Raw genomic sequence first — 21,544 nt, forward strand, 5'->3', positions numbered from 1 at the left:
AGAAAAACAAGCCAGCTCTATATTATCCATGTCGTCATTCAGCCAAGACTCGGGGAAACATAAGATATTACAGTTTCTAATGTCCTGTTGGTTGGATAGTCTCGACCGTAGATCACCGAGTTTGTTTTCCAGTGATTGCACATTGGCCAATAGAAACGATGGTAATGGTGACTTACTCACTCGCCTACGAATCCTAACAAGGCACCCTGACCTCTTTCCTCGGTATCTCCGCCTTTTCATCACGCGAATGACGGGGATTTGGATCTGTTCTCCGGAAAGCAGTAGATCCTTCGACTCATTAAAGAAAAAAATCTTCGTCCAGTTCCGATGTCCAGAAGCTCTTTTCGGTCATAAGAGACGGTAGTAGTCACTTTATGTACATAATAAGTTACAAACAATGCGAAAAAAATGAACAAAACAGCACAGTTGGTTAGGAGCCCGTAAAATGGCAGCCATCCCATCCGGTGCCATAACAACTTTTTTCCATGTGTGCCTGTATGTGTGTGTGTCCAGTGGGCCAGTGTGTACCTGTATGTGTGTGCCTGTATGTGTGTGTGTCCAGTGGGCCAGTGTATGCCTGTCTATGTGTGTGTGTGTGTGTGTGTGTGTGTGTGTGTGTGTGTGTGTGTGTGTGTGTGTGTGTGTGTGTGTGTGTGTGTGTGTGTGTGTGTGTGTGTGTGTGTGTGTGTGTCCGTCCAGTGGGCCAGTGTGTACCTGTATGTGTGTGTCTGTGTGTCCAGTGGGCCAGAGTGTACCTGTCTGTCTGTGTGTGTGTGTCCAGTGGGCCAGAGTGTACCTGTCTGTCTGTGTATGTGTGTGTCCAGTGGGCCAGTGTGTGCATGTTGGTGTGTATCCAGTGGGCCAGTGTGTGCATGCCTGTGTGTGTGTGTGTGTGTGTGTGTGTGCGTGTGTGTGTGTGTGTGTCCAGTGGGCCAGAGTGTACCTGTCTGTCTGTGTATGTGTGTCCAGTGGGCCAGTGTGTGCATGCCTGTGTGTGTGTGTGTGTGTCCAGTGGGCCAGAGTGTACCTGTCTGTCTGTGTATGTGTGTCCAGTGGGCCAGTGTGTGCATGCCTGTGTGTGTGTGTGTGTGCGTGTGTGCGTGTGTGTGTGTGTGTGTCCAGTGGGCCAGTGTGTGCATGCCTGTGTGTGTGTGTGTGTGTGTGTGTGCGTGTGTGTGTGTGTGTGTCCAGTGGGCCAGTGTGTGCCTGTGTGTGTCCAGTGTGTGCCTGTGTGTGTCCAGTGGGCCAGTGTGTGTCCAGTGGGCCAGTGTGTGTCTGCCTGTGTGTGTGAGCGTGTTCAGTGGGCCAGTGTGTGTCCAGTGGGCCAGTGTGTGCCTGCCTCTGTGTGTGTGTGTGTGTCCAGTGGGACAGTGAGTGCCTGTCTGTGTGCGTGTGTGTGTGTGTGTGTATGTCAGGCTGTGTGTTTGTGTGTGTGTTTCTAGTGGGCCAGTGTGTGCTTGTCTGTGTGTGTGTGTCCAGTGGGTCAGTGTGTGCCTGCATGTGTGTGTGTGTGTGTGTGTCCAGTGGGCCAGTGTGTGTGTCCAGTGGGGCAGTGTGTACCTGTTGGTCTGTGTCTCTTTGTGTGTGTGTGTGTGTGTGTGTCCATCCAGTGGGCTAGTGTGTGCCTGTGTGTGTGTGTCCAGTGGGCCAGTGTGTGCCTGTGTGTGTGTGTGTGTCCAGTGGGGCAGTGTGTGCATGTTGGTCTGTGTCTCTGTGTGTGTGTGTGTGTGTCCATCCAGTGGGCTAGTGTGTGCCTGTGTGTGTGTGTGTGTCCAGTGGGCCAGTGTGTGCCTGTCTGTATGTGTATGTGTCCAATGGGCCAGTGTGTGCCTGTCTTTGTGTGTGTGTGTCCAGTGTGTGCCTGCCTGCATGTGTGTGTGTGTGTGTGTCCAGTGGGCCAGTGTGTGCCTGTCTGTGTGTGTGTGTGTGTGTCTCCAGTGGGCCAGTGTGTTCCTGTCTTTGTGTGTGTGTGTCCAGTGGGCCAGTGTGTGCCTGTCTGTGTGTGTGTGTGTGTGTGTGTGTGTGTGTGTGTGTGTGTGTGTCTCTCCAGTGGGCCAGTGTGTTCCTGTCTTTGTGTGTGTGTGTCTCTAGTGGGCCAGTGTGTTCCTGTCTTTGTGTGTGTATGTCTCCAGTGGGCCAGTGTGTGCCTGTCTGTATGTGTACGTGTCCAGTGGGCCAGTGTGTGCCTGTCTGGATGTGTACGTGTCCAGTGGGCCAGTGTGTGCCTGTCTGTATGTGTACGTGTCCAGTGGGCCAGTGTGTGCCTGTCTGTATGTGTACGTGTCCAGTGGGCCAGTCTGTGCCTGTCTGTATGTGTACATGTCCAGTGGGCCAGTGTGTGCCTGCCTGCATGTGTGTGTGTGTCCAGTGGGCCAGTGTGTGTCTGCCTGTGTGTGTGTGTGTGTGTGTGTGTGTGTGTGTGTGTCTGTGTGTCTGTGTGTGTGTCAAGTGGGCCAGTGTGTTCCTGTCTGTGTGTGTGTCTGCCTGTGAGTGTCCATCAGTTATTGGGGGCTGGGGGGAAGGAACCCATACGCACAGAGCTGAAGGGCATTATAAAAATATGCCATGACCCAAACATTGAAAATTACACACAGAGAAATGGGGTAGAAACAAAAATAGGACCCTAATATAAACCTTACCTAATCAAAATTTAGGACCATCATACACGCAAGTAACATACTGAATTCCTTCATTTCCACACATCTTTACAACTCCTAGAGATAGTGTCTGGGAAACTACAGAGCCATAGATAGACCTATCTATCAATGCTTTATCAATATGTATGAACTCATCAGACAGGGATGTTAAATCAGGGACACTGACCGACCCACTGCTGCTATCTCATCAGTTCTCCCTTATCTGTCTGAACTACAGTGAAAAAACCGCTGCTCGCAAGCACACTGCAAACCTGCCAATGTACTCGGTTGCATGGCAACGTCTTAGAAACATGATTCAGTGGGAGACGCAGTGAGGCCGAAGTTGATAACAGGTTGATTCCCAGACAAGTCAATCTCTACTAAAACACAACACATTCATAATCAATCGTTCATCTAACAAAATGTAAGCACACCAGCTTGTAGAAGAATACAATATATGCATGTCAAGCTTGAAAACTGTCGAAGGAGAAGCTGAGAGAAATGGATGAAAAGAAATACAAAAAACAATAGCTTGTTGGCAGCAGCAGCAAGTGTCTGTCCAATTGATAATTTCATTAGGAGATAGTGGGGTTAGTTGAGCCATTTTTTACATATAGCATAATTCCGTCAAAGGAAATATCCATATATACAAAAAGGTTATTTCTCAAAAATGTTGTGCACAACTGTGTTTACCTCCCTGTTAGTGATCATTTCTCATTTGCAAAGATAATCCATCCACCTGACAGGTGTGGCATATAAAGAAGCTGATTAAACAGCATGGTCATTACACAGGTGCACCTTGTGCTGGGGACAATACAAGGCCACTAAAATGTGCAGGTGTGTCACACAACACAAAGCCACAGATGTCTCAAGTTGAGGGAGCTTGCAATTGGCATGCTGACTGCAGGAATGTCCCCCAGAGCTGTTGTCAGATAATTCTATGTTAATTTCTCTATCATAAGCCGCCTTTTGAGAATTTGGCAGTACAGTGGCTTGCGAAATTATTCACCCCCCTTGGCATTTTTCCTATATTGTTGCCTTACAACCAGGAATTAAAATAGATTTTTGGGGGGTTTGTATCATTTGATTTACACAACATGCCTACCATTTTGAAGATGCAAAATATTTTTTATCGTGAAACAAACAAGAAATAAGACAAAAAAACTGAAAGCTTGAGCATGCATAACTATTCACCCCCCCAAAGTCAATACTTTGTAGAGACACCTTTTGCAGCAATTACAGCTGTGTGTCTCTTGGGGGTATGTCTCTATAAGCTTGGCACATCTAGCCACTGGGATTTTTGCCCATTCTTCAAGGCAAAACTGCTCCAGCTCCTTCAAGTTGGATGAGTTCCGTTGGTGTACAGCAATCTTTAAGTCATGCCACAGATTTTCAATTGGATTGAGGTCTGGGCTTTGACTAGGCCATTCCAAGACATTTAAATGTTTCCCTTTAAACCACTCGAGTGTTGCTTTAGCAGTATGCTTAGGGTCATTGTCCTGCTGGAAGGTGAACCTCCGTCCCAGTCTCAAATCTCTGGAAGACTGAAACAGGTTTTCCTCAAGAATTTCCCTGTATTTAGCGCCATCCATCATTCCTTCAATTCTGACCAGTTTCCCAGTCCCTGCCAATGAAAAACATCCCCACAGCATGATGCTGCCAGCACCATGCTTCACTCTGGGGATGGTGTTCTCGGGTTGATGAGAGGTGTTGGGTTTGCGCCAGACTTAGCGTTTTCCTTGATGGCAAAAAAACGACATTTTTGTCTCATCTGACCAGAGTACCTTCTTCAATGTGCTTAGGGAGTCTCCCACATGCCTTTTGGCGAACACCAAACATGTTTGCTTATTTTTTTCTGGACACTCTTCCGTAAAGCCCAGCTCTGTGGAGGGTACGGCTTAAAGTGGTCATATGGACAGATACTCCCATCTCCGCTGTGGCGCTTTGCAGCTCCTTCAGGGTTATCTTTGGTCTCTTTGTTTCCTCTCTGATTAATGTCCTCCTTGCCTGGTCCGGGAGTTTTGGTGGGCGGCCCTCTCTTGGCAGGTTTGTTGTGGTGCCATATTCTTACAAAATTTTAATAATGGATTTAATGGTGCTCCGTGGGATGTTCAAAGTTTTGGATATTTTTTTTATAACCCAACCCTGATCTGTACTTCTCCACAACTTTGTCCCTGACCTGTTTGGAGAGCTCCTTGGTCTTCATAGTGCTGCTTGCTTGGTGGTGCCCCTTACTTAGTGGTGTTGCAGACTCTGGGGTCTTTCAGAACAGGTGTATATATACTGAGATCATGTGACACTTAAATAAAGTCCACCTGTGTGCAATCTAACTCATTTTGTGACTTCTGAAGGTAATTGGTTGCACCAGATCTTTCTGCCATCGTCTCATGTTTCAACATGATAATGCATGCACACAATTCCTGGAAGCTGAAAAAAGTCCCCGTTCTTTCATGGCCTGCATACTCACCAGACATGTCACCCACACCCATTGAGCACGTTTGGGATGCTCTGGATCACCATGTACAACAGCGTGTTCCAGTTCCCGCCAATATCCAGCAACTTTGCACAGCCATCGAAGAGGAGTAGGACAACATTCCACAATCAACAGCCTGATCAACTCCATGCAAAGAAGTGTTGCGCCGCATGAGGCAAATGATGGTCACACCAGATACTGACTGGTTTTTTGATCCATGCCCCTAACTTTTTTAAAGGTATCCGTGCATATCTGATTTCCCAGTCATGTGAAATCCATAGATTAGGGCATAATGAATTTATTTTAATTGACAGATTCCCTTACATGAACTGTAACTCACTAATATCTTTTAAATTGTTGCATTTTTACCATGTATTATCAGTTACCAGTTTTAAAACCATGTCTATTTTTATTTCCCAAACAATTCAACAATCACTTATTTGTCTTTTCATGATTTTAAGCATATTTTAAACACATGCTTAACACCTTACAAACACTTCGTACAAAAAATGAAAGAACAAACTTTTAAGGTAGGCAGGCCCTGTTGTTACCGCATATACCAGCAATAATGCCTTGCATTACGTGTGGGGAAAAAACACCAATTTGCTCAACTTGACATTGGCTCAACTTACCCCATGGTCATTGGCTCAACTTACCCCATGGTCATTGGCTCAACTTACCCCATGGTCATTGGCTCAACTTACCCCATGGTCATTGGCTCAACTTACCCCATGGTCATTGGCTCAACTTACCCCATGGTCATTGGCTCAACTTACCCCATGGTCATTGGCTCAATTTACCCCATGGGCATTGGCTCAACTTACCCCATGGTCATTGGCTCAACTTACCCCATGGTCATTGGCTCAACTTACCCCATGGTCATTGGCTCAACTTACCCCATGGTCATTGGCTCAACTTACCCCATGGTCATTGGCTCAACTTACCCCATGGTCATTGGCTCAACTTACCCCATGGTCATTGCCCAAAGACAAACATTTCAACAACATGAGCCCACACAGCTACAAGGATGCACTTTCATGCTAGGTTTAGGACCTCATATTGAAGCTTATAGAGACCCCCACTGATGTTCAACACATTCAATTCATTTGACTTGGAGAAAATCTGATTTTTGGACGTAACTTACCACTTTTCCCATGGGGTTTCTTCCTTCACAGACACCATGAAATTATGACCTCTTCCTAAATAATTGGTAAAATTATTAATTTTGTGTATGGTTTTCTAGAAACAAGATTGGCTCAACTTACCCCACTGTCCCCTATCGGTATTATCTTTGTGTGACTTTCCTGTCACAACCAAAGGCAAAAAATCATTGAAGGGGAAAAAAAAAAGTTTCATTTTCTGATTCAACTATTATTATTACAAGTATTATTTATTATTATGAATAATGCAGTTTATTATTATCACCCATTTCATATGAATCCTTTATTTCATTGTATTAATTAAGAACAAATTCTTATTAGTTAAACCAATAGCAACAGACCTGACTCCAACAGGGAACCTCCTCTCTCCATTTCCCAAACCCTCCTCCCTATCTCCAATCCCATCTCCAGGCGTGCGAAACAGAAAACAGCCTTTGGACTTTAAAAGGCTTGAGTAAAAAGCGAATGTTTTGATCAAATTCCAGACGTTTAAAAATAGTTGCTGGGAGAAGTGGAGCCGGAGCCCAGGCAAAGTGAGGGGTATGCCAGGCAGAGCCCATAACTCTAAAATACTGGAACAGCCAGAGCCAGAGTCTCACAAATGGCAAGGGCCCCATGTTGTACTGTGACCAATGGAGGGAAACGGACAAGCACCACGTCTGTGTTTTGTCTAACTGCTGATGGATGTCTTGCCTGATATGTTCTGTTTTTGAACAGATGTGCTGGACGTCAGAGAAATGAACCCGTAGATGTTTTGTGGACTTATTCATCAAGTATATTATGTATTTTTCCATAGGTGATTTGACTACGGGTGATAATGTACATAGAGTTGGTGTGATGATGGCTCACTGCTTTGTATGTAGGAGTGTGCATGTGTTTATGTGAGCGTGTGCATGCACAGCGTTTCTGTGTCTGTGAGAAGCAGTCTCTACCCAGGAGGTTGTCATGAAGAGGTGATGCTTGAAGTCAGATGGATAGAATGGTAAATGAGTAGGCGGAACGCTTCTCCAAAGTACCTTCTACTCCCATCACTGACATGTTGTCATGCATGAAAATAGTCTGACTCCACCCCTCCCCCCACACACAGTAATATATTATATCACATTCACAGAATTCTCCCACACAGGTCTGTTAGCAGTGTTAAGTGAGGTGTTTCACCACCAAATTAAATCGTGCTTGCTTTAGCTAGAGACCTAGGTGCTTCTGAACCAAACATTGTTGTCATTTTATACTATGATTAGCCAGCATTCATTCAAAATGAAGCACAGAGATCCACCTGTAAAGGACTAAGTCTACTGGGCAGGATGGACTGAAGGACTGACACTTAGCTACACCAAACAAGGCAACAACAAAAATATCCAACACTAACTACTTCCGGTCGTAAGCTTAGCCCCTTGGCCTACGATTACAGAATAGTTGCTCTACATTTGCATGACCAGGGCAAACTAGCTAACATTCTGCATCCTGCACAGGAGCCGGGACTTCCGCTGCTAACAGAGAGAATGTGGGAGAAGGAATAGGGGAGGAGCGGGAGAGGCTGTCTCAAGAGAGGAGGTGTGCAGGGTTGTTTTGCACAACTTGGCCCTGGCCACCATCACACCGCCATATATGGCAGTGTTTCTCCTCACTGGCACATCGCACCCAGTGCTGCTAGTGAGCAGAGCAGTCACATTTAGAGACAAATCGGACAGAAAATCTGCCTCCTCCAAGTCAGAGCACAGCTGGAGCTGAGCAGAAGTGCCATGGAAGACTGAATTTCCCGCACAACTGGAGACAGGAGAGAGAGAGAGAGACGGAAAGAGGAAGAAGGGAAAGGGAGAGGGGACAGGGCAGAGAAAGGGAGAGGAGTCAAAAGAGAAATGAATGTGGAAACAAATACGAGCAGAGATTAAACCTGGTCCTCAGATCATGAGAAGTGGATTCATATTTTACACCACTTACAGGCAATTGCAGAAGTGTAACTTCATTTTAGCGATCTGCTGGGGTAAGAGCCTCCAAGTTCTGTGCTTTGCAATGGCTTCACTGTGATGTCGGCCCCTAGATAACACTCTACCATTAATCTTGAACAAAGTACACAAACTTCAACACATCAATTCAAACAATGTGTCTCCTATCCACAGAAACATCCTAATTATCAATCAATAAAGTCCTCTTCTTGTTAGCACTAACCATAACATGGCGCTACAGCAAAGAGAAGGGAAAATGGCAGTCTGCTACTAAACATTTACCCAAATCTATTCTCAATACCCAAACAAAGCCCATTGATGATACTACTTCCTTCAGATGGCACCACCTATGCCAGCCAATGCTAAACTCAGACCATACAAAAGTACAGACCCAGAAATCAATGGTGCCATTGCCATGAATGTGGTTCCACTCAAAGTAACCCACATATATAAATAATCAAAACAAGCCGGCAACTAATAGTAACGCAGCGGTAGTTGCACTGGCAGTATGTCAGTGAATACATACAAACAGTATATGGACTTTCTAGGGCATCTGCATGTTTCCAACAGACATTTAAAGTGCCTCACTCACAGCACCAGAGAGAAGTTTGATAGACATTGCAATGCCGTCGGGGGTACGCCAAATAAAAATGTGATTCACATAAAAAATGTATACAAGTCGTGGCCAAAAGTTTTGAGAATGACACAAATATTAATTTTCACAAAGTTTGCTGCTTCAGTGTCTTTAGATATTTTTGTCAGATGTTACTATGGAATACTGAAGTATAATTACAAGCATTTCATAAGTGTCAAAGGCTTTTATTGACAATTACATGAAGTTGATGCAAAGAGTCAATATTTGCAGTCTTGACCCTTCTTTTTCAAGACCTCTGCAATCCGCCCTGGCATGCTGTCAATTAACTTCTGGTCCACATCCTGACTGATGGCAGCCCATTCTTGCATAATCAACGCTTGGAGTTTGTCAGAATTTGTGGGTTTTTGTTTGTCCACCCACCTCTTGAGGATTGACCAAAAGTTCACAATGGGACTAAGGTCTGGGGAGTTTCCTGGCCATGGACCCAAAATACCGATGTTTTGTTCCCTCGAGCCACTTAGTTATCACTTTTGCCTTATGGCAAGGTGCTCCATCATGCTGGAAAAGGCATTGTTCGTCACCAAACTGTTCCTGGATGGTTGGGAGAAGTTGCTCTCAGAGGATGTGTTGGTACCATTCTTTATTCATGGCTGTGTTCTTAGGCAAAATTGTGAGTGAGCCCACTCCCTTGGCTGAGAAGCAACCCCACACATGAATGGTCTCAGGATGCTTTACTGTTGGCATGACACAGGACTGTTGGTAGCGCTCACCTAGTCTTCTCCGGACAAGCTTTTTTCCCAGATGCCCCAAACAATCAGAAAGGGGATTCATCAGAGAAAATGACTTTACCCCAGTCCTCAGCAGTCCAATCCCTGTACCTTTTGAAGAATATCAGTCTGTCCCTGATGTTTTTCCTGGAGAGAAGTGGTTTCTTTGCTACCCTTCTTAAGACCAGGCCATCCTCCAAAAGTCTTCACCTCACTGTGCGTGCAGATGCACTCACACCTGCCTGCTGCCATTCCTGAGCAAGCTCTGTACTGGTGGTTCCCCGATCCCGCAACTGATTCAACTTTAGGAGACGGTCCTGACGCTTGCTGGACTTTCATGGGTGCCCTGAAGCCTTCTTCACAACAATTGAACCACTCTCCTTGATGTTCTTGATGATCCGATAAATGGTTGATTTAGGTGCAATCTTACTGGCAGCAATATCCTTGCCTGTGAAGCCCTTTTTGTGCAAAGCAATGATGACGGCACGCGTTTCCTTGCAGGTAACCATGACTGACAGAGGAAGAACAATGATTCCAAGCACCACCCTCCTTTTGAAGCTTCCAGTCTGTTATTTGAACTCAATCAGCATGACAGAGTGATCTCCAGCTTTGTCCTCGTCAACACTTACACCTGTGTTAACGAGAGAATCACTGACATGATGTCAACTGGTCCTTTTTTGGCAGGGCTGAAATGCAGTGGAAATGTTTTTTTGCATGGCAAAGAGGGACTTTGCAATTCATCTGATCACTCTTCATAACATTCTGGAGTATATGAAAATTGCCATCACACAAACTGAGGCAGCAGACTTTGTGAAAATTAATATGTGTCATTCTCAAAACTTTTGGCCATGACTGTATGTATATATATATATATATATATATATATATATATATATATATATATATATATATATATACACAGTGGGGAGAACAAGTATTTGATACACTGCCGATTTTGCAGGTTTTCCTACTTACAAAGCATGTAGAGGTCTGTAATTTTTTATCATAGGTTCACTTCAACTGTGAGAGACGGAATCTAAAACAAAATTCCAGAAAATCACATTGTATGATTTTTAAGTAATTAATTTGCATTTTATTGCATGACATAAGTATTTTGTCACCTACCAACCAGTAAGAATTCCGGCTCTCACAGACCTGTTAGTTTTTCTTTAAGAAGCCCTCCTGTTCTCCACTCATTAACTGTATTAACTGCACCTGTTTGAACTCGTTACCTGTATAAAAGACACCTATCCACACACTCAATCAAACAGACTCCAACCTCTCCACAATGGCCAAGACCAGAGAGCTGTGTAAGGACATCAGGTTTAAAGATTGTAGACCTGCACAAGGCTGGGATGGGCTACAGGACAATAGGCAAGCAGCTTGGTGAGAAGGCAACAACTGTTGGCGCAATTATTAGAAAATGGAAGAAGTTCAAGATGACGGTCAATCACCCTCGGTCTGGGGCTCCATGCAAGATCTCACCTCATGGGGGCATCAATGATCATGAGGAAGGTGAGTGATCAGCCCAGAAATACACGGCAGGACCTGGTCAATGACCTGAAAAGAGCTGGGACCACAGTCTCAAAGAAAAAACATTAGTAAAATCCTGCAGCGCACGTCCAGGCTCGTCTGAAGTTTGCCAATGACCATCTGGAGGATCCAGAGGAGGAATGGGAGAAGGTCATGTGGTCTGAGGAGACAAAAATAGAGCTTTTTGGTCTAAACTCCACTCACCGTGTTTGGAGGAAGAAGAAGGATGACTACCACACCAAGAACACCATCCCAACCGTGAAGCATGGAGGTGGAAACATCATTCTTTGGGGATGCTTTTCTGCAAAGGGGACAGGACGACTGCACTGTATTGAGGGGAGGATGGATGGGGCCATGTATCGCGAGATCTTGGCCAACAACCTTCTTCCCTCAGTAAGAGCATTGAAGATGGGTCGTGGCTGGGTCTTCCAGCATGACAACGACCCGAAACACACAGCCAGGGCAACTAAGGAGTGGCTCCGTAAGAAGCATCTCCAGGTCCTGGAGTGGCCTAGCCAGTCTCCAGACCTGAACCCAATAGAAAATCTTTGGAGCGAGCTGAAAGTCCGTATCGCCCAGCGACAGCCCCGAAACCTGAAGGATCTGGAGAAGGTCTGTATGGAGGAGTGGGCCAAAATCCCTGCTGCAGTGTGTGCAAACCTGGTCAAGAACTACAGGAAACGTATGATCTCTGTAATTGCAAACAAAGGTTTCTGTACCAAATATTCAGTTCTGCTTTTCTGATGTATCAAATACTTATGTCATGCAATAAAATGCAAATTAATTACTTAAAAATCATACAATGTGATTTTCTGGATTTTTATTTTAGATTCCGTCTCTCACAGTTGAAGTGTACCTATGATAAAAAATACAGACCTCTACATGCTTTGTAAGTAGGAAAAACCTGCAAAATCGGCAGTGTCTCAAATACTTGTTCCCTCACTAGCATGAAAGCTAAATACAAGCAGAGACTGTGTGTGGAAAAAGATTTAACACAGACTCTCTCCAATACAACCCAACATTGCAGAGTTATGTGCATCCTTTCAAGCACACCCTTCTCATTAACCTGTGGTGAGTTATTTACAATTTGATGGACAAATAAGGTTTAAATGTAAGATGGTTAAAATAAAGAGCAAATTGATTTATTATTTGTGCCCTAGTCCTCTTAGAGCTCTTTGTCACTTCCCACGATCCGGGTTGTGACAAACTCACTCTTATTCTTCTGTTTAATAAATGTATTTTATTGTGTGTGGCAGGCTTACAATGATGGCAAAAAACAACATTTGAGAGTGCGCTGACCCTGGTGCTAGATGGGGTATGCAGCTGGATGTTGAATGTTTAAAGTGGTACGGGACTATAAAGAGTTTGTGAACCACTGGACTAGTGTAACCAATGCACTTTGACACATTTAATTGAGAGTTCAGCTTGATGTCAATCGTTTTTTAGTCTCTCTTTCCAGACTCTGAGTGCTCCGCATGCTTCACAGCGACAGTGAGAAGAGACTAATCGTTTATATAATTCCATCATTTGCAAGTTGTCACTCACAGTGGAAGCTTGAAATTGAAGCTGTGTCGAGTCTGGCTGTCACATTTGAGACGTGAGAATTGAAAAAAAATGTTCTGTCATACCAGGACAATTCCACGATAATGGAATTGTGCTGAGACTCAGATTTTTCACTTAAAAAGTATGCCAAACAAAAAACATTGATTTAAAAGTTTAAGAAACCATACAACTATATGCACGTGGACATTTTTTTCTTAAACGTACACTGAACATTTTATTAAAACATTTACTGGAAGAACTGTGCAGATGCAAATTTTGGCAACATAATTCAAAATCTCCCTCATTGTTTTGGGAAAAGGTGGACACAAACTATCTGCTCTGAATGAAGATTCAACTATGTCTGCAGAAAGAATGGGGTGTCAGGTATGACATGACAAATTGAGTTTGATCAAATCTCTTTTGGGTATTAAACTACACTAAGTGAAGTGGATTTACACCCAGTAACGTAATTGCAAGAAAAACAAGACCACATTTTGTTGGACCAGACCAAATCTGAACCAATTATACACGTCTATGTTTCACAAGTTTGGACAAAGTACAGCACAGAACAGTAGAGTAGAGTTCAGTACAGCAAAGTATAGTTCAGTACAGTACATTATAGTGTACCCAACTCGTGTACGCTGTCCAAACTTGTAGCCAATTCAATAGCCGAAATTACATTACTAATTTTTGGTAAATTCTGTTACTGATTTGATAACATAATTATTTAAAAAAAAATTTTTATCACTTAATAATTCAAACAAAATCGATATTAAAAACACTAATTGATAGGTCTACCTTCACTTGTTACTTCTGTGAACTTGTATTATCCTCCCTCCCCATGACAGAGAGATATTAGAAAATATCTTAAAAGGTATATGGGTTTTTTGCTAAAGTAATTCTCAAGGAACAAGGCAATGTTTCTTTAAAAAACGAACAGAAGGCAGAATAATTTATCCGAAACTAAATATGTGTTGCTATTAGTTGGCAGGGGTCTTCACTTCAACATGATTGTGTTTTGATATATTATTAATACCTTTCAAGACTTTCTGGATGTTTTCTAAGACCCCTTTCCCATCTGTTGGACCTGAAATCAAAGCCTTTGCTTAATCCTAATTTTTAGGATGGAAAATGCTTGAAAAGTGTATATATACTTTAATAAAAATATATATTTTGACTCAGCTTTCGTTTGACATTTTCCTACAAACTTCACATGTTGGTGCTCAGGGGTCCTTTTACATGGAAATGACCATCAGCTGTCTATTCTGGCTGCAATAATGATATCAAATGGTTATCCAACAATTATGTATACAGTGGGCATCATACGTTTTCACCCCAATGGATTTGTTCACATTTTGTTGCATTACAAATTAAATTTAAATAGATCTAATTGTGATTTTTTTTGTCATTGAGCTACACAAAATACTCCATAATGTCAAAGTGAAAAGAACATTTTACAAAGGTTTACAAATGAATAGAAATTAAATAACTAAAATATAGTTGTTGCATAAGCCTAAATTAGTTCAGGAGTAAAATGTGGCTTAACAAATCACAAAATAATGGACTCACTTTGAAATAGAGATTTGACATTAATTATTTAATGACTACCACTTCTGTTAGTCAAGTACTGAGTTTGAAGCACAAATTCAACTACAAAGACCAGGGAGCTTTTTCGAAAGCCTCAAAGAAAAGCAGTGATTAGTAGATGGGTAACAATGACAAGTCAGACATTGAATATATCTTTAAGCATGGTAAAGTTTAAATGATGTATTAAACCACCAAGACAACAAAGATACAGTGGTCCTTCTGAACTGAACTGCAGGAAAGGAAGGAAACTGCTGAGGGATGTCACTATGAGGCCAATGGTGATTTTAAAACGGCTACAGAGTTAATTGACTGATGGGAGAAAACTGAGGATGGATCAAGAACATTGCAGTTACTCCACAATAACGACCTAAATGACAGTGAAAAGAACAATATACAGTACCAGTCAAAAGTTACTATTTTCTACATTGCAGAGTAATAGTGAAGACATCAAAACGATTAAATAACACATATGGAATCATGTAGTAACCAAAAAAGTGTTAAACAAATCAAAATAGGTTTTAGATTCTTCAAAGTAGCCACCCTTTGTCTTGAAGAGAGCTTTGCACACTCTTGACATTCTCTCAACCAGCTTCATTAGGAATGCTTTTCCAACAGTCTTGAAGGAGTTCCCACATATGCTGAGCACTTGTTAGCTGCTTTTCCTTCACTCTGTGGTCCAACTCATCCAAAACCATCTCAGTTGGGTTGAGGTTGGGTGATTGTGGAGGCAAGGGCATCTGATGCAGCACTCCTTCACCCTCCTTGGTCAAATATCCCTTACACAGCCTGGAGGTGTGTTTTGGGTCATTGTCCTGTTGAAAAACAAATGATAGTCCCACTAAGTACAAACCAGATGGGATGGTGAATGCTGTGGTAGCCATGCTGGTTAAGTGTGCCTTGAATTCTAAATAAATCACAGACAGAGTCACAAGCAAAGCACCCCCACACCATCACACCACCTCCTCCATGCTTTACGGTGGGAACCACACATGCGGAGATCATCCATTCATACACTCCTTGTCTCACTAAGATACAGCATTTGGAACCAAAATCTCACATTTGGACTCATCAGACCAAAGGACAGATTTCCACCGGTCTCATGTCCATTGCTCGTGTTTCTTGGCACAAGCAAGTCTCTTCTTATTCCTATATGTCCTATAGAAGTGGTTTCTCTGCAGCTGTCATCAAGGCAAAGAGTGGCTACTTTGAAGAATCTCAAATATATTTTGATTTGTTTAACACTTTTTTGGTTACTACATGATTTCATATATGTTATTTCATAGTTGATGTCCTCACTGTTATACTATAATTTGGAAAATAGTCAAAATAAAGAAAAACACTGGAATGAGTAGGTGTCCAAACGTTTGACTGGTACTGTAAATATATACACATACATACAGTACATATATTCCCAAAACATGCATAATCTATGCAACAAGGCACTAAAGTTATACTGCAAGAAAACACAGCGGAGGATTACAACGCTTTGCCTTTAGGCCAAAAAGTATGTTTGGGGAAAATCCAACAACACATCATTGAGTATTTGCCTCCTTATTTTCAAGCATGGTGGTGGCTGCATCATGGTATGGGTATGCTTGATGTCGGCAAAGACTGGGGAGTTTTTCAGGATAAAAAGAAACGTAATGGACCTAAGCACAGGCAAAATCCTAGAGGAAAACCTGCTTCAGTCTGCTTTACACCAGACACAGGGAGAGGAATTCACCTTTCAGCAGGACATTAACCTACAACACAAGGCCAAATCTACACCGGAGTTGCTTACCAAGAAGACAGTGAATGTTCCTGAGTGGCCGAGTTACAGTTTTGACTTAAGTCTACTTGAAAATCTATGGGAAGAATTTAAAATTGCTTTCTAGCCATGACCCCCAGCAACTTGACAGCACTTGAAGAATAAGGTACAAATATTGTGCTATACAGGTGTGTTAAGAGACTTACCCAAAAATAATCACTAGTGTAATTGCTTACAAAGGTGTTTCAGAATATGTATTCATTCAGGGGGGTGCATACTTTTGTAATCAAGGTATATTAGTGTTTCATTTTTTATATAAAAAACACATTGACAGAGTATTGTGTAGATCTTGACAAAAAAAGAGGCACTTAAATCCATTGCAATCCCACTTTGTAACACAAAATGTGAAGAAATCCAAGGTGGGTTTGTGATACCCACTGTAGGTGCATATAGAAACAAACAAATGAAACAATCGTATATATGTTCCTTTGACAACAATGAAACTCTAATATCAGAATAGAAATGAGTTACTGGTGTGAATCTCTTCGAAACTCAAATAAAACATTCATTTTGAGCCAGTGAGAGAGGAGAGGTGCAGTTAGATAAAGAGAATAGTGAAAGGGGAAAGTGCAGCAATTCAGAGGGACTTTGAGACCCATATATAGCTCCAACTATTTACTCAATGAGGTCATTTCCTTGAGGACAGTGAAAAGGCTGCAATCAAGTGTGCCTAGTTAGGCCTATCTCAAGAAATGCCCTCTCTTTCATGCTGCTAGCCCCGAGTGGACGTTTTGGCGTTCAAGTTTCATCTTTTAATATCACGTGGTTATCAGTACAGTGGTTGATGCTGGTGACTGAACAGTTACCCAGTCAGCACTGATGCTCTGCCAAATAAAGGGGATCAGTGGGGCTGGGGCCTGGAGAAAAATACTGCCATCAGTGATGTTTTACTTCAAGCCTCCATGATACAGTATAACGTGTCTAAGCTAATACAGAGCACGCCTGAAATTAAAAGGGTGTGCCCTGGGATTATATTAGATAGCAGTATAGGAGAAGGAGCAACAGAATACAGGAATGTTACATTACTACACAGTTTTGCAGGTGAAAATGACTATCAACCTAGTTGACATTGCAAAATATGCCAACTGGGCAGGATTTTTCACACTAGCCAGCAATGTACTCAGCTCATGAAATATCTCAAGTACAATTTTTATTGAAATAGTAAAAACATATAGCTAATCAAAGTTCAACATTTCATTTGAACACTATAAAACACTAAATGCATTCCATCCAATAAAGAAAAAATAACATTAATGGGTCAATTTGAAAGTGCCAGAGGGAGAAGAAAAGAACAGCCAACACTGCAGATCAGATCCTGTTGACTGGCCTGAGTTACCCGCCCCTGAACCTGTACTGAACACACCTCACTCTCTCAGCTGTTGACTGGCCTGAGTTACCCGCCCCTGAACCTGTACTGAACACACCTCACTCTCTCAGCTGCCTGTTAAAGGCAGGCCATCTGATACAGTTCACATTCTGAGATGGCAGAATGAATGCCATCTCATTCCTGAAGCTTTCCAGGAGACCTTAGTCAGTCTGCTGCAGTACCAGACAGGTCAGCAATAGTTGTCCTCCTCTACGTAGCCCAAACTAGTCTACACACACTCCTCTGATATGAGTTCCCTCCTATCCTTCCTTTTATTGGATAAATTGCACACTCCATTTAGGTGAATCACAATTCACTAGTACCCATTCAAATGCATTCCATTTAAATGCTTTGAAACACTGCATTCTTCATTCTATTACACACATTAAACACATTCAAGTCAACAGTACTTCAGTCATTCATAAGATTCACACTGCTCAGTTGTGTAGTGAAACCTTGGCGGGGTAACTAACAGATCCCAAGCTGCATTCCACTGAGTGTGGGCCTAATTTCAAGTGGTAGTCAGTCCTACACTGCATCAGATCACATCAGGGTGATAAGAAACCCCCTTTGAAGAGCAGCTTGACATTCCTGAAACACTCCAGGGACATGTTTTAGGCCTACTCTCTATTTTAGACTATTATCTCATATGTACATTGTGCAAAACAAGAAGCGTACAGGAAGAAAAACGTTTACAGGAAGTAAGGACATAAAAAAAGGCCCAGGCATTGTTCTGCTGAGGCAACAAGTGCCTTATCCAGGATAATTATATATAAGCAGCTGTTATAGATGTTAATGGATGTCAATGACTAAGTATGTGTGTGTTCATAATTTATCATTAGGCAATGTTTTTAAAGTGAACAATGGACGGTATATCAGGAAAGGTCTGAATGTGAGAGCATGTAGAAACAGGTCTGACTACATTATTGCAATGCCTGATGCTTGCATCTGTGCCTTCTTCATAGCAGACAATAACAGAAAGCGAGAGTAGGCCAAAAATGGCTTGGGAGGATACAGCCTGTTCAGTCCTACGCACTCCTCCCACTCAACTTCAGTCTAGAACAGTCATCAAGCTTTGATATCTATCTCCTACTCATTCCCAGGAAATAAACACTTTTCAGCTGAGGATTCAGTCACTGCATATAAATTAGACCCATTATGCACTTTTAACAGATGGATTCTTAATTCAACTGGTACTGAAGAAGTTGAACTCTGGTTCAGAAACTGCTTGACATTTTTTAATAGTGTCTGAGGGAGCTTCACCAGGAAACACTTCAAATCCTGAATGTGTAAATCATGAGTGTTTATGATCTTGGTGTGGCCATTTCAGGCTGGACCAACTATTAGGCTATCACAATAGGTTTCTGCAGAATGTTTTCAGGCCTATAAACAGATGACAGTCCTCTCGACATTCCACAGCAGTGAGTAGGCCTGTATGGGTAAACACTCCTAAAACGTTCACTTATTATTATTATTAACCCACTCCTCTCTTTGGCAGTTACTACAACGCATCAGTTTGTAGACAAGCGCGCGTGTGACATGCCGTTGGTACCCGTCTGGTGCCAAACATGACAATGTGGCGCATATCCCATACAAGTCAGTGGGCCAATCCCTTGCCAGGCGGGAGATCGTTCAGGGACTTGACCGGAAGAAACGTTTCCATAGAAGTAGGCTAACCTACAGGACTGTGCACATTTTCCAATAATCTTCAAACAGATGTAATGCAGTTAGCCTACAGCTATAGCTGTGTTGTCTGCTGCATCAGATGCCCTCATATCACTAGAAAAACATATGGCTCAACTATTTTCGATCCTTATACCCTTACATAGACCTATGTTGCCTGGAATCCCGATGTTGAATTGCATGGAATTCTAAGTCAGGCAGAAATGAGCATTTCAATCAGGAACTATTAACATATAGGCTACACATTGTCACAGAAAGGCCACACATGATGCTGTTATAGGTGACAACTTAATGCTAAATAATAACGATGTGTTTATAATTTTTGTTACTCTAAAATATAGTGTAACAGGCCTATTCTTTCTGAAGTAAATGTTGACTTGAATCATGAAAGGCTTGGTGGTGAGGAAGTTAGCTAAACCTTGCCCAACACCGCGCAGCCAGCGAATGATAGGATTTGGCTACAATGTCGACATCGGCAACATCAAAATAGATACATATTGGTTAAATGGCGTAAGAAGTATACTGCTACAATGCATCATGTTGGTTGCTTCAAAGTGCGCGAAGGGAAAACAGAATAGGCCCTATTAATAATTAATAAAATATTAGCAGACTTACGAGTAAACTTTCCAAGTTTATCGCAGATCTTGGATCTTTGATCATGGCCTCCAGCTTTTTCAACCGGTTTTCCATCCTTCTCTCTGCACCAAGTGACATTTTTGCGATTGATAAATGCCCGTTTCTTTTACATATAAGACGAGCCTTATGAGAACTGTTTGGGTTTACATGGGGAAAAGTCTTTTTGTTCTTGGGCAATGGCCGTGGGCCTAGCAGCCTCCTTCTATAATCGCCTCGGAATTGCAGAATCCACAATGTAGAAAAAAATAATAATCCGCCATAAACGGAGAAGCGCAGCTCCGCAAACTTGCCAATTAGTCCGGAGATTTAGTTGAACGCAAATCAAGATAGACATTTATAGTACCATATTCCATATGACTGTTCTCTGTGATCCACACCGCGATTAAGTTAGAATTTTAAGAAGATTCGGCAACAGGGCGTTTTCTTGCCCCCCTCCCTTCTCTTTTTGGGCGCTCCGATGTGCTTTGCTTAAATTTAAAAAAATGTGTTTCCAAAACAGTCGAAAGTGTTTAAAATCCAACATTTGAAACACTCCAATTACATGGATTTTGTAATTGCATCACTGTCATAAGCAAATTGACAGAGTATGGCGTTCTCCAAAATAGCTTGAGCGGTGAACAGTTTAAAAACGTTATACAATCAGCTCTTCTCCTATGCACTACAGAACTATTTCGGTATGTATCCCTGCATGACGAAAAACTAAGGGTTGTCGGAATGTCTAACTGCAGTTAGCCACCGTGGATTCCTCGTACATACTCCACTTCCAGAGCTAGATCTCTCCTCCCTCCTCTGACATCAACATGCAGACACAGCCGCCTCATTTACCCATAAGCCTTCTCTGTCTCCTCAAATCAATGTGGGAAGCTGCATCATGATGAATAATAGAGCTATGTGATGACTACTCTCCTAAAGTTTTACAAATACATTCTTCACACTCAGTAATGATTTACCTGATTGACACATTCTTTCCACTTATGCCCCACCATCTCTTGATATTGTTATAATAGTAAAGTTTTTATGGCTGTGTGCAATGATCATGAAGTGTGCAACAAATATGCTACTTCCAGATGATATCATAGCTGCAAGTTAATAGATGTCTGAATATTAGTTGTTAGATTTAAATGTAACATCTGGCCTCCCAGCAGCGCCATATGACTTCTGACACCAGTGTAGCGATTTGGGGGGCTAGCCAACTGGGACTTGAACAGGCGTTCCTCAAATGACCCTGCGACTATCAATCGAACACATTGCAACAAGACATTTAAACCTCTTGACGGCTTGCCAGGTGTTGTACTAAGGTAGCTACAATTCTATGTTTAATTGGTCAGCATCACACTATTGCAGTAGACATACTGTAGGCCTACACATACTACAATTTACTGTTGCTTATGTCTGTCCATTGATGTCGATGACATTGCTCCCAGTAATTATAATCTATGTGTGGTGTTGTTTTGGTACATTGTGTTTATACCAAGGCATGTAGCTGTTCAGGCGGATGTGAAACCCCCACAGTTTGCTACAGGAGGGGCTGATGTATTCAGCAATGGGAAGGGGGACCCCTGCTGGTGGGCTATTAAGGTGGGTGGCGCACAGTGAGGAAAGCGCCATAGGATGGCGCCATAGCCACAGGCTCCTACTGTACATACCTGCAGTAGAGTATCAATATGCCACTGTGGTTGCACCAGTCTTGATGCTGTGTAGGCTGGTGCAGACTTTTTGCTGATTGCCACCCCAAGTGTTCTGTGATGCACAGTGGATGCTATGACACAATGTGTCCAATACATATTTTTGTGCTTCTGCTCCACGGTGAGAG

General features: G+C 42.5%; 1 protein-coding gene across 2 annotated transcripts in view; it reads right to left on the bottom strand.

Annotated features, from left to right (window-relative positions):
- Positions 1–20,553, bottom strand: part of rock2a (rho-associated, coiled-coil containing protein kinase 2a) — a 44,721-nt gene extending 24,168 nt beyond the window's left edge. For both annotated transcript variants that reach the window (XM_055863448.1, XM_055863447.1), the window contains exon 1: positions 19,711–20,553. In XM_055863448.1, coding sequence (XP_055719423.1) covers positions 19,711–19,809 — 99 coding nt within the window. In that variant the 5' untranslated portion in view covers positions 19,810–20,553. The remainder of the gene's footprint in view (positions 1–19,710) is intronic.
- Between the last annotated feature and the right edge of the window lie 991 nt (positions 20,554–21,544).

This window comes from Salvelinus fontinalis, chromosome 15 (genome assembly GCF_029448725.1).
Source record: "Salvelinus fontinalis isolate EN_2023a chromosome 15, ASM2944872v1, whole genome shotgun sequence".
NCBI classification, from domain to species: Eukaryota; Metazoa; Chordata; class Actinopteri; order Salmoniformes; family Salmonidae; genus Salvelinus; species Salvelinus fontinalis.